General features: G+C 27.4%; 4 protein-coding genes across 4 annotated transcripts; 2 read left to right on the top strand and 2 right to left on the bottom strand.

The window, feature by feature from the left end:
- Positions 1-753: 753 nt before the first annotated feature.
- Positions 754-1,892, bottom strand: LOC115234029. The gene is made up of 2 exons (XM_029804733.1): positions 1,527-1,892; positions 754-1,219 (listed from the first exon to the last, which is right to left on the bottom strand). The coding sequence occupies exons 1-2, from the start codon at positions 1,639-1,641 to the stop codon at positions 999-1,001; spliced, it is 336 nt and encodes a 111-aa protein (XP_029660593.1). The 5' UTR covers positions 1,642-1,892; the 3' UTR covers positions 754-998.
- Positions 1,893-2,059: 167 nt separating this feature from the next.
- On the top strand, positions 2,060-3,117 carry LOC115234027 (40S ribosomal protein S19a-like). Its single transcript, XM_029804731.1, has 3 exons — positions 2,060-2,198; positions 2,353-2,423; positions 2,669-3,117. Exons 2-3 carry the CDS (start codon positions 2,353-2,355, stop codon positions 3,060-3,062), a joined length of 465 nt encoding a protein of 154 aa, XP_029660591.1. The 5' UTR covers positions 2,060-2,198; the 3' UTR covers positions 3,063-3,117.
- Positions 3,118-3,547: 430 nt separating this feature from the next.
- LOC115233968 (exodeoxyribonuclease) lies at positions 3,548-6,223 on the bottom strand. Its single transcript, XM_029804635.1, has 7 exons — positions 6,134-6,223; positions 5,349-5,672; positions 5,144-5,270; positions 4,935-5,078; positions 4,603-4,746; positions 4,300-4,480; positions 3,548-3,952 (listed from the first exon to the last, which is right to left on the bottom strand). The coding sequence occupies exons 1-7, from the start codon at positions 6,221-6,223 to the stop codon at positions 3,835-3,837; spliced, it is 1,128 nt and encodes a 375-aa protein (XP_029660495.1). The 3' UTR covers positions 3,548-3,834.
- Positions 6,224-6,441: 218 nt separating this feature from the next.
- Positions 6,442-12,019, top strand: LOC115234013. The gene is made up of 6 exons (XM_029804699.1): positions 6,442-6,655; positions 7,278-7,652; positions 7,948-8,327; positions 8,577-8,691; positions 8,853-9,297; positions 9,528-12,019. Exons 1-6 carry the CDS (start codon positions 6,457-6,459, stop codon positions 11,008-11,010), a joined length of 2,997 nt encoding a protein of 998 aa, XP_029660559.1. The 5' UTR covers positions 6,442-6,456; the 3' UTR covers positions 11,011-12,019.
- Positions 12,020-14,514: the final 2,495 nt, after the last annotated feature.

The following is a 14,514-nucleotide window of genomic DNA, read 5'->3' as shown; positions in this document are numbered from 1 at the left end:
TATATATATATAAAGTAGTCACATGCTTAATATAGACAGCACTTGATGATCTCTATCATTCAAAGAGTTATAGAAAATTTCAAATAAACATTATACTGTTTTACGCAGAAATTGTAGAGACAAATTATATAAATTTTATAAAAAATATATAATTTTTATTCAATCAAAATTATCATATAAGGTAATTAATACATTATATATATATATATATCTAAAGCAATTTTTGATAATTCTTTGAATGGCCGAGGCTATCTAAGAGTTCCTTTAATTGAACTACTCTAAATAGTTTAAATATAAAAATTTAACAAGCAATTCGTAAATTTTTACACAAAAGAAGAGCAACAGGAAAATATAACAACTACCCTTTTATATATCATTTATATATTATCCACTATAGTAAATGTGATCAATCATAGTTATTGCAATATTGTGCTAGATGTTAAGTTGTTATTGTGCCTTGTCATAAATTTTGTTGAAATAGCTTTATGGAATATTGTGTATTATTAATATATCAATTCATGTAATAATGTATTGTTCAGTGCATTGTGACATTAATTTGTCAACAGAAATAATTATGAAGAAATTATCATTAAATATTTGTTATATTCTATTATAATTTTATATATTTATATATATATATACATATATATAATGTATCTCATGCAGGATGTTATGGAATATTCTTTTAATCATAAATATTAAAAATATTGCAACATTAAATTTATAATAAATGACTTATTTAAAAACACTGAATGTTTATGTAATAAATTTATTTATTTTAAATAAACAGACATCAACAAAAAAAGGTTTTGATAGAAAACAGAAATCAAGTATTGATATCAGCAATAGATATAAGTACAAGATATAGGATTAATAATGGCTATAAAATTTTACATTGAAATAAATTATATATATATATTTTAATATAATTTATATTTGTATATAATAGATTAATTGTTAAAATAATTTAACATTAATTACCTAGGATTCCTATATCTCTAGTATGTTATCAGAGCAGCATGTGCCTGCTTTCTAATATTATCCGCAAGCCTTTTTATTTCCTCATTATCTGCCTGCATTTCCTGTCCTTCTCTTCTCAAAGTACATTCCAATTGTCTCAACTGCTGTTTGGTATTCAAATAAGTTTTTACTTTCTTGTATATATCATCGGAGTTGTTAATACTTGTCAGACCATAAGATTCTTTTATATGTAAATCATCTGAAATTGTATTAGTAAGAATATAATTTAATGATTCTTTGATAAAAAAAATATTCGGTTACAGCGTAAACTAATTATAAATCACAAGCAATAACTAAATAATATATATATAAGAAAAATCAAACTTAAACTTTCTAAGATATTCTAGTATGTAATTTTTACAAAAAGATTAAAACTTGAACAACACAATATTTAATTAAACTGGATATGTGTGTGTGTGTGTGTGATCTTTGTATATAAAAGATAAAGCATATTTATTTATATATATAATTCAAATTCGACAAATGTTAGTCATAGAGATATTCACTTATGATTTTAAACGCTACATCATCCACAACAGCATTTTCAAGATCTTCCAACATATGTTCATGGTTTGGTAAATGAGGCCTTGGTGGTAAACTATTCTTTTTATTACTAAACATTATATAGAGTCAATGTTGGTATAAAAAAATCAGAGCATTAACTTCACTCTTCCAATTCCAGTTTATTGTTGTTTTCTTCTTCTTTTTTTTAAATTTTGTCCATTAATGAGACAAAGTTATAGTTATTGTTCCATATCACTATTGTCAGAGAAAATGAGAGAGAAGACTTCTTCTCTTTATTATTGTTTGGAAACCAAATGATTATATATACAATTTTAATAAACCATAAACAAAAAAGTGCAAGGAAGAGAGAAAAATATTTACATCTCTGGATTCTCTCTTCTGTTCGAAAATCTACACGTTGGAGCAGAATGGCGTTTGATTGACCAATCAGGGCAAAAGGAATATAGGTTTCTTTGTTCTTATTGGCGAACCAAACGCTATTTTATCCGATGAATAGATTTTCGAACATAACCCAAGATGTTTCTAAATTCCAATTGGTTCCATTCTCGCGTTTCTCTTTTTCACGTAAAAGTAGTGCTCGCTGATGTTACAGGATAATACGAATTAAAGAACACTGTATTTAGTGAAGAAAACACAAAAATTTATATAAAAATGTACGTAGTCGAGTTTTAACGATTTTTTATAATTTTTATCAATTATCGAAATATAGAGATTTAGAACTAAAGTTCACTCGTGATTCATGTGCACATGTGGCATGTGTACATATTACTTCGCGTGTTATTTTATTAACTGGAATTCTTCTTTCAGATGCCATCTGTAACGTTAAAAGACGTGGACCAGCAAAAATTTGTAAAGGCCTTCGCAGCCTTCCTTAAAAAGTGAGTAAGAAATACAGGAAAGTTTGAACCTAACCTAAATAATCTCTCATGTCTAATATTGAAAGCACAATATAATTGCATACATTCTTATTTATAATTATCTTTATTATAAAAAAAAAATTATTTATCTACATCATTCAACTTATAAAATTCTTACTCTATACTGTACGCTTCTGCATTGCTCTACCTATGCATGATAATTCATTGCACAAAGATCTATTTTATGACATTACATAAAATTTTAGAACTGGCAAAATGCGAGTGCCAGAATGGGTGGACATTGTGAAAACGGCCAAATTCAAAGAGTTGGCTCCTTATGATCCCGATTGGTACTACATCAGATGTGCAGCTTTGGTACGTCACATTTATATCCGCAGCCCAATCGGTGTCGGCGCCGTCACCAAGATTTTTGGTGGACGCAAACGCAATGGCACTCATCCCAGTCACTTCTGCCGATCAGCCGGTGGTGTTGCGCGCAAAGCGCTCCAAAGCTTGGAACAGTTGAAACTGATTGAAAAAGCACCTCTTGGCGGACGTAAATTGACCAGCCAAGGACGCAGGGATTTAGATCGTATCGCCGCACAAGTTAAAGCTAAAAGCAAAAAACAACTTAAACTTCAAGAGACAATTGCAATTTAGATATTTCCTTATGTTTCTGTAACAAAAAATTAAAAAAAGACAAATCTCTAAAAAAGAACTGTTTTTTTTAAATATTTTTAAAATACATGAAACCACTTAAATCATCAAAATCAATAACGGAAGAATATAATAAGCAGATAAAAGATGATTAACTAAAATTCCAAAAATTCATTCAAAGAATTCCCAGAAATTTAAGTCTGATGGTTTGAACTACAAATATTTAAACCATTTCTATTATTCACATATATCTACACAATTGTAAGTTATAAAACTAATGTATATTGCATCCTTACATATGTTTATATCAGATAGTTGAAAACAATTGATAATATTCCTTAGTTCTTCTCTAATCAATGATACTAAAATACAAATAAGAAATAACATCATTAATTATGAAACAAAAAGTTTTGTTGAAATATTTATATTTTTAAACATATGTAGTAAAAGTCCCAAGGGTAATAAAGAAAAGACCAAAATTTAATGCATGCATCAATTAGAATTCTGATAAAACTTTATTTCTTATGCTTCAAAATATAAAATGCATTTATTACATTTGCCTTATCTAGATATAAATTATACTACAGAGCAAACGAGTTCAAAAATATGTCTCATACAATGCACATCAAAGTTTAAATAAGATACATACAATTGATATAAAGTAAAGCAATTAATCATTTATATACTGATTATTTGCAATTACGCATAAGAGAAAACAGACAAATTCCATTATCGATATTAGTTGATATTTCTACACAAAAACACACAATGTTTATTATAAATTAATATAAAGTATTGCAGGACAATGATCACTGCCATAAACCTGTTTCCTTATAATATTGTCGCACACTTTATTCTTGATCCGTTCTGATACTAGGAAATAATCCAATCGCCTATATATAACAAATTTTATTTAAATGTAGATTATTTTTTGCTTTAATATATATAGAGCATTTAACTATAATCAATAAGTTATAATTAAATATTTTGTAGAAATAAAGGAATGATTTTATAGTTGCAAAAATTTTCGGGAACATTAAGAGAGATATTGTAATTTATGATTAATATATTGCACATAAGATTAAATTAATACATGTATCACATAACTTAACGTCTCATAAATATATAGGGAAAAAACTTTTGCATTTTTAATACTAAATCAAATTTTTCTACAAAGCTTTTGCTAGCTATTTATAATTTCATAAAATATAATTTTAGTAAAGACAACTCATTTACTTACCACCCGATATCCTTATTACGTGAGTTGGCGAAATATGACCAAAATGTATATGCACCTTCTTTATCAGGATATAATAACCTAAAAGTATCTATAAAGCCGGCAGCTAAAAAATCGGTCATATCATCTCGTTCTTCCTTGGTAAAACCAGCATTTTTAGCATTTGTTTTGGGATTCTTTAAATCTAAGAACAATGGTAATAAATTATAATCTTAATGTTCCCAAAATAATAATTATAAATACAAAATAATAATAATATTCTATATTTGAGATTAAATGAAGTTGAAACTAATATATCGATGATACCTATTTCTTGATGAGCCACATTCATATCACCGCATATAATAACAGGCTTTTTTTGATCTAATTCCTTAATATATTTCTTAAATGTCTTATTCCATTCCAATCTTTTTGGTAATGTTACCAACTTTTGCCCAGCATTTGGCACATCTATTATATTATATTCTATTATTAAATACTAAACATTTTTGTTAAAATTAGAAGTATTTTTTAAAAGTATATATATATAAATATAATATATATTGAATTTTATTTAGATATATCTCCGATTCTTGTGATTGTGTCATATAATCAGAATTTATCTCTTTATATATAATTATTAAAAAGACATAACTTACAAATATTGACCATAAAAAATTCTGGGAATTCTGCTGTGATCATTCTACCTTCGCTATCAAATTCAGAATTGTTTAAGCCATATTTCACAGAAATCGGCTTTTCTTTACAGAACAAAGCAAGCCCACAATAACCTGGTTTTTTACCTATTAAAACATATTTATTAATTATGTGATATGTGCATATAAATTTTCCTTCAAATATTTCTTACTGTCCAGAAAATAATGATGGTATCCTGGCAACTTGACTTCATCTGGCAATTTATCTTTGTCACATTTTGTTTCTTGCAGAGCAACTATATCTGCATCTTCTTTGATAATATAATCCATTCCATTTTTCTAATTAAACATTAGTATAAAAAACTATTACCAATATAATAAAATATAATAAAATTAAGACAAATTAAGCAAACATACTTTAATGACAGCCCTGATTCCAGAAACATTCCAAGTACAAATCTTCAAATTATAATCATTGCCTTCCTCATTTGGCTTTGTACACCCAAAATCTATCTCATCCAGGTTTGTATCTGTCTTATTCTGCATTTGCTTGGGTTCATTCTTTGTTTTTTTCATAGTAGATGAATCATTTTCATTAACTTTTTTTGATTCCTTTGATTCGATTTTTGCCTTCTTTGGTGCAGGTTCATCATTTGTATCATTTGCACGCTTTTTTTTAGAAGTTTTAGATTCATTCAATGTATCTATTTTCTTACCAGATTTAACTTTGGAAGTATCAACCTAGTTTTAAGAAAAATTTAACATATAGCCTTTTTTATACTATTAATATAGAATACCATAAAGTGTTGAATTAAATATATAATTGTAAAATTTTTAGCAAATAGTATTGCAATTATATCATATTTTATATACAAGAGAATATTTAGCATAAATTTATTAATCATTTATAGTCATACTAATAAAGGTAATCTCTATCCTTATATATAATTTTGCAAGTTTAAGGACTTTTTAGTTTTATCGATGAAACTAAATTTCATAAATAATATCTCAAAATCGTAATTATTAAAGAGTCTTATCGTTAGTTGATTATGTTTTCATAACCGGTAAATACATAGCCTAACTACGTCTCTAACCACGTTTATCGGATTTTATCTTTTCAACAGAAAATCTAGCTGTGTTTCCAATCGAAGAAACGATATTAGCTCGCCAGTTTAAGATAATACTTTATTTCTTTTACGGACCTTGATAACTCCCGTATACGTGACTGGAAGAAAAGCAAACAAACGTCTGATGCAGCTTGGTTTGTTATACAACTTTAAATTTAGTGCCATTTATCACTGTTTAGCATCATGCGGTACAAGAGACGACATATTATTAAACCAACGCGTATATCATCCAATAATTTTGCCAACTCCTTTCAAAATATATTCTTATCCAATAGAAAATTCGGATCCAAACTGGCGACATTTTTGTCCCTAAAAAACAAACGTTTCTATTGGATATTGGATGTTAGATATCGGACGCAGTGTGAATCTTCCATAAGGAACGCGGTACGATTATCGATATGCGTACTCGTCCGTATTTGGTTTCGCAATATTGGCAGCAATGTCGACAATTGACAAGAAGGAAGAATTGGACAACAAACGGGGAACCTGTTGTTCGTAGGAGAGGAGGATTATGGGAATGTAGACACGCTACGAACGCGATTGCCATCATGAACACCAAAACAAATCCACAAAATGTGTCGAATTCGTACAACGGAGGTAATCCAGTTTTTAATTCTGCACTTCTTTTTTTTTATATATACTATCTTCGAATCGTTGTCGCTCGGTTAAGAAAAACGCGCGCATCGCAGCATCCGTAGATAGTAAATTGAAAAGCTGTCTGCTGGGCGTCCTTATGGCGTCTGCTAAAACTCGACTAAAATAATTTTTATTCGATATATAAAAAGAGCAAAAGAGAGGCGTGTGTTAAATAAATTAATGCTATCTATTAATGCGGATCGCATGGATTATAATCTCCTTGATGATAAAATACAATATATACCTTCTTTAGAAATGTAATCACCAATAGTGTGATGTATACATATATACATTTTATACTTTGTATATGTTTATTACGATAAAGAAATTCATATATTTCGTGTTTTACACATTCTTTTTAATGACATGAAATATGTATTTATGAAAAAAATTTATGAAAAACTTATAATTCTATTTTATATTTGTATCAAAATATTTTACAATATATATATAGAAAGTTTTTATTCGTTCTTCATAAAAAATTGAACTGTTATGTAGTATAAAACTATTCTTATTTAGTATATACAAAATTAATACATAGATGTATATTTAAGAATACTAATTGTTATAAATATTGTTATAGATACTATTGGAAGGGATAGTCCATCAGCATTGCTAGTAGTGCTTGCAGAAGTTGCATCTCAAACATTGCATTCAGAAACAAAGCGTATTGACTCATTGCTGGCAGCACAATGCAAACCTAGAACAGCGAGTATAAAACGGAAAGAATCATGCTTTACCGTATCTCAGCTTTTATCTATGCCTGTTTCCCATCTTGTTAAGCAATTTACTATTTTTACAAGTGACGAGCTCAAAAGACAATATTCTTATACTTGCGCATTAGTGCCTGGTTGTCAGCAGAAATATACCAGTTTTGCTAGCGAAGAAAAGGCAAGAGCATCCATTAAAAGTCATTTAGAAGAGCATTTAGAATATCTGAAAGCAGACAAAGAAACATGTATGTATTTTAACAAACTTATTGTGCTACTTATATCTAAATACTGTTTTTCTTCATGTATAGATTTGTTTTTCAATTTGGAATTTTTATAACAGTATTTATATAAAAAGAATTTCATGAGAAATTTCCTTTCTCTTATATAAATATTCTTATAATTTTATATATTAAATTTAAAAATCATGATAAAATTTGTAAATTGCATATATAGATAATAATTTATAACATATCTTTATGTAAAATAAATTATATTGTGTTTCATGATTAAAAAAAAAATCTTGCCTTTATGTTGTTACAGATGATACATTTACAGCAAAAAGTATAAATCATAAAAATTTAAAAACTAATCTACAAAGTAAAAAAAGTCGGATACAGCAGACAAAAAAACCTCAAGAAACAATAAATAAGAAGAATAAAGATGTGATATTGGAAAAATCTACAAATTATTTACGTAAAATACTTTTAAATGATATTAATATTAAAGAGAATGAGAAGCAAAAATGTTTTCAGAATTCGGAAAATAAAGAAGCGCACAATTCCGAATTAAAAAATTCTGACCAAATGAATACTAAGGTCCTTGGAGATCATAGTTATTTTGAACGATTAGATGATAAGATGCCTAACAGAAAGGGGATGCCATCTGTTAATAATGTCTTAGATAATACAAGAAAAGAAAATGTTAGTAATTAATCTACGAATTATATATATTAAATATGTTTCAAATATAAAAATATTTAATTGGTATATAAGAAAAATGTTATGAGAAAAATATAATAGAGAAAGCTATATAGAGATTTATAACACATTGCATAAAATCTAAGGCAGTATAAAATCATCAAAAAATATTCATATACACTTGATATTTATATTTATACATAATTTAACATGTGTCTATATACTATATTTTGTAAATATATTTCTTTCCAGATTGTATTGATGGTTGTTGGTAGTGATAGTGTACATATGAAAGAGTATTCTTCTGTCAACCAGAAATTAGCTGAAAACACAAATTGTCAAGATTCTGATATTCTCTATTCATCAGGTACATTTCTGTATAATAATGTTTTATTTTGTCTCATACAAAATAAAATACAAAACATTAATTTACAATTAATACTACAAGAATATTACTGTATTTAAATGTAAATTGTAATTCTAAATTGTGTAGCTTTTTAAATATATATTACATTTATGTATGTACAGATTCATGGTCAGATGAAACTCTGATAAAAAATACAGAAATATCTACAGCTACCAAACCTAAAGGAAAAGCAAAATTTATTGGAACGAGTAAGGAAGAGAGGGAAATGGCATTAGCATATATAGAGCGTATCAAGAAGAAAGGCAATCCTACAGGAAGTAATCTACAATGTCGGATTTGCGATCCACCTCGTAGTTTCACCGCGCCTACAACTTTAGTATCTCATTATCGTAGTCACGCTGGAATAAAACCATATGAGTGTCGAATATGTAGAGCAGTTTTCACAAGAAGACACAGCTTGAAGTATCATATGTTGATTCATCAAAATCAGACGCGCTTCACGTGCCTAGATTGTGGAAAGAAGTTTAGGCATCCATCACACTTTAGAGAACATCAACGTAGACACACTGGAGAAGCCCCGTTCGGATGCGACGATTGTGGACAACGGTAAGTAAAAATATTCAATTAACTCTTTAATATTTAAAAGATACTTATGGTTTATTCTTTTAAACATTAGTTTGAATCGATTAAGATATTTAAATTAATTTATTTTCAACTAATTTATAAATTAACTAAATTTCTTCGGTTTTTTCTTGTTAATTTTACCTTCAGAGAGAGATCGAAACTCAATTGACAATTGATTGTGTATAATATTTTCATACTGTTTTTCATATCAGGTTCAAAACCAGAAATACGTATAAACGTCATTTAAAAACACGACACGGTAAAATTCTTACGACAATCGGTGAAGTTTTGCATCTTTCCGAAGAAGACTTTCAAAAGGTTCGAACTAATCGAAGAAAGAAAGATTGTGTCCCAGAGACTACAATGAATGTCGATAATATTGAGTCTAATGTGATCGTGGATTTTGGAAATTACCATGACAAAACGCAAATTGTTACAAATTCAATAGAAGAGTATGTTCTGAAAGAGAATATTGAGGATATTAATAGAAATTTGGAAACAAAAGGTACTATACAATTTGTTGATAAATGTCTTGAGAGTTTTGAGATTTGTTCGGAATCTCAATTGAATAAGACTGATGGTATAGAGACTGAAATAGCTATAGATTGTAGATATGCCGATAAGAACGATAAAAGTGTCAGAGTGGAACATATCAATGATGTAGAAGATGGCCTGCTACAATTAAAAAATCCTTTTTACGATAATTTAAAAATAACCAATAATGAAGAAAATCACATTATTTATCAGCATAACATCGAAGATCAGAACAAAGTTTATGATTGCAGCAATAGGATACAATGGCTTGAATATTCTGAAGTAAAATGTAATAATGAGACTTCGAAGGAAGAAGATGAAGATATAATAGAGGATAGAATAAATATAGATCTTTCAGAAGAGCTACACAGAAATAAATTACATGTGTTGCAAGAATCTATACACAATTATCACAAAATCATATGCGACAATGATATGCCAGATAAAACCGCAACATACGTGCATTTAGAAACTGAGCAAGCAGAAACTATAAGTTCCGATAAAAATAACCAAACATATGATGAAAAATATGATGGACACATTATTATTACACAAAACAATGACATGAATGAAAAATTTAATAAATATGCCAATACTTATAATGCTGAGAATAAAGAATGTGCAGGAAGTAACATAACTTTATGTACACAGATAACAAATACAAATGTTAATATTTTGCAAACCGTTGATGCAGTTAGAGAAAAGATTATGCCACAAAACCAAGATAATAATATACTTCGAGAAAACGAGTGTGTAAATGAATCTATCGCAACTGATTTAATAGAAACCATAAACATTTCTTCAAAAAATTCTGTTAAAGAAAATCAGACACTTGATCAACAACAAAGTAATCAATGTTTATATATCCATACTGATCAGTTAAATAGGATAATCGCGCAAAGTAGATGTATAAACATACCTCTACATCAAATCGAATTATATAGCAATAAACAAAATCAATTGCAAGCAAAAGCAGACAATTGTAGCAAAATTCGAATTTTAGATAGTAACTTACAAGCAATTGACATAAAGCAACCTGACAAGCAAAATACGATTTTGTTTGTATCTAATGATCATTTGAAGAATGGCATTTTTCAAATTGACAGGAATAGTATCAAATACTGTCAAAATTCTAAAAAGATGGACAATTTACAAAGTTAATATGATAATGATAATAATATCTGTACAATAAAATATGTAAAGTTTGATGTTGAACACATTATTATATTTTGTAGTAATGTTAATAGATATGAGATCGATTAATTGAAATATGCAATAAAATCATTATAATGTATAAAAATTCTGGAAAGAACAAGATTAATGAAATAATGCTACATTTTCTGTTTTGTGTAAATACTTTCAAAAAACAAAACTCTAGATAGAAATATATAACTGTTTCTCAATTTTATTACAAGATATAATTATATTTAGGAAAAATGATATAACGGGCTAATCAAAGCATTCTTATGATTTTGATAAAAGTATACATATGATATTATTATTAGGTAATCGATAGTGCAGGCATTTATTTGTTTTACAATATAAGAATTTATTTTTTAGTTCCCAAAACATGTTATAAAATATTATAAGCTTATACAACACATTATTTGCATTTACCAAACTTTCAGATTTCATTTAATACAAAACTATTGTTCAGAATTAAATTTTTTACAATCTTTAGTTTTATTCTCGATATACGAAAAGTAAATTATCTGAATTTGTAGTTTTATTTATATATACATTACTTATTAGATGTAACTAACTTATGTTTATTAAATTAATCGCAAAAATATGATGAGATGTGCCAAATATAAATGTGTTACACATGCGAACTATCTATTTTCTTAATATGATTTCAAAAAGAAAAATATTTTTATTATAAATGAATGAAAGTATTTTTATTATTTAATTCGTATAAAATTATTCAATTCTTTCTTGGGTTATACAAAATTATAAAAATGTGTATGCTACTATATAATTCATTTTTATAACAATTATAATTGAAAACTGTTTATGTTTTATCTCTGCCATATTCGATTATCATATTAGAAGGAAATATATAACGAAATCCATGAGAATAATCTCGCATTTTACGCCTGCACAAATTTGTTATGAACAACAAACTCATAATAAAATAAGAAAAAATTATAAATTTGACAATAAAAAAAAATTATACATATAAACAATGATAAAATATTAAAATTGTACGAAAACAAAGCAAAATCTATAAAAGTTTTTTAACGATCCTCAATAAATTTTTCTGTCTCTTTAAGTAGTCTTCCAAGAAAATCTCTTTCTGCTTAACGTATATGTTTGTTTAATATTAGATTATTTTATATGCAGATTGTGCAAGAAATGACACAGATTATATATATATATTTCTGGATAATTATATTTTATATCATTTAAACAAGCAAATTATAGATACTTGATGTTGCTAAATTATAAATAAGTTTAATTTAAGAACAAGTTATAATTGTTCACATTGAATGGATTTTTCTACATGAATTACGTGCTATTATACAATTATTACGCTAAAATTTATAAATCTATGCGTCTACGACTTAAGCTTCAATGGTGCAAATAACACACACAGACACACACATATAACTTACTTTTTAAATTAAATTTGTTTTTTATGAATTTCCGAATGTTGTTTTTTTATGTGATATATTGAAAAAATAATAATGTAAATAATATAAATAATATAAATCCATTATAGTAGAATATAATTCTAATATCACACATTTACACAGGATGCGGTGGGATAACGACAACATAATCGCGGATATAGTAATTTCTTGTGCAAAAGTAAATTAAAGCTATAGAATCATATATTTCTTCCTTTTTCATTTTTGAGAATATTAATTTTTTTTAAATTTTGGAAAATCCGCCACAGCCTGTTTTTTAATTGTAACGCTACATTGTATCATTCTGATAATTTCTTACATCTTCAATATATCATTGCTCGATTGTGTGCAACACATATCAATAGAGACTAACAAAAACACAATTATATATAAGGATAATAATAATTAGACCACATTCAACATCGACTATAAAATAATGAATTCAACATATATTAACTGCAGCAGAATATTAATTAACAAAATAGATTATATCTAGATTAATACATTTTTATTATAGGATAAAACCGTGCCTTTGAGATTAAGCACATAAGAAATAAGAGTAAGATTATATCATAAAAATAATTAAAAAATATAACGTTAAATGTGTTTGTGAATTACAATGCAACTAACAAGTAATCTAAAAACAAGTTATTCATATTACATACTTATAGTTAGTTTTAATTATACAAAAATATAATAATATTTTAAATATATGTGCGCGTGTGTAGACAAAAGAAAAAGGGGATACATGAAATGAACAATGAAAATTATTTAAGAACGTTCGTCGCTGTGGAATAGTGTTTCTTTTGTGTTGCACTATTTCAATTTCGATCTTGATGTTGTCTACAATAACAGCGCTTCGAAGGCGTGAGCCTAATTCGCGTCACCGCGTTATATATCGATTGCATATAAGGAAAAATAATTTACTATTTACATAATGTATTTTTCTACATATTTTTTGTACTTATAAATAAATTTCTAGAAATATTCTGCGCGCATAAAATTTTACCCTAATTTCCTATGATATTACTTTAAACAATAAAAGAAGAGATAGAGTACTAAATAGATACAAACTCTTTTTTAACTTTTAATTTAGTTAAACTAATCGAATAAAAATTTTGAATAAGGGTGTTGTATCCTTTTCAATCTGTGTCTTAAAAAAAAGTTATGCTGTTTGATCGTTCCAGTTTGTCAACTTATTAATATTATACAAAGATGAAAATAATAAGGCTAAATGTTTCGAACTTTTTTTTTAGAAATCTTTCTCTCCAATATACCGGAATTCATTATTTCAAATTGAGATATTATGCATCTTGATCTTTTACACTATTTACAACCTTTGCTGTGTAATACCGGAGTTTCAAATTTTTCTAAATGAAATGCCGAAACACGTTTTTCAACAAATTTAATCAATCTATTTTTCGATGTGTTTGTAATCGAATTCTGTTAAGTAGAATTATTTTGCTCTTTTATAATCTCATAGGAGATTATAAAAAGAATTATGAGAATTATTTCCATTGCATAAACTAATTTGTCTACGGCAAGAATACCATCCTGTAGATAAGCCGACTACTATGTAAGTATATGTAAGTATAATTACTTTTGGCGAGAAAAACCTACTCTTGATTCGCCATTAGATTAGACTGAGCAGGATTCACTAATTTTTCTCGGTTCTTTTTTAATATATACTCTTGATAAGGTAGGAAAAATAAAAATTACGAAATACTATTTTCGTTATCTTATTCGACAAATCTTTCGTAAGAAAGTTAATGCTTTGTTGAGTTAAATCACCCCCCGAAAAAAAAAAGAAATATTTATATATTTATTATTCAGTGTCAAACATTCGCGACCGGTTCATGCTCTCCAACGACAGCACGCGTGACCGGCAAAGTTACATACCAGCCGTGCGATGCATGCTGTCCTGTTGCTTTTGTTCGGAGAACGGTCAGAGAACAAGGTCGCGAGGTAGCTAAAATGGCAGCCGTCGAGCGGTCCGCATCAGGATAATAGAACGTACATGCAATATATATATATA

This window comes from Formica exsecta, unplaced genomic scaffold (genome assembly GCF_003651465.1).
Source record: "Formica exsecta isolate Colony F162 unplaced genomic scaffold, ASM365146v1 scaffold192, whole genome shotgun sequence".
Taxonomy (NCBI): Eukaryota; Metazoa; Arthropoda; class Insecta; order Hymenoptera; family Formicidae; genus Formica; species Formica exsecta.
Note: the sequence above shows the minus strand (reverse complement) of the source record. Positions and strands in the feature narration are given on the sequence as shown.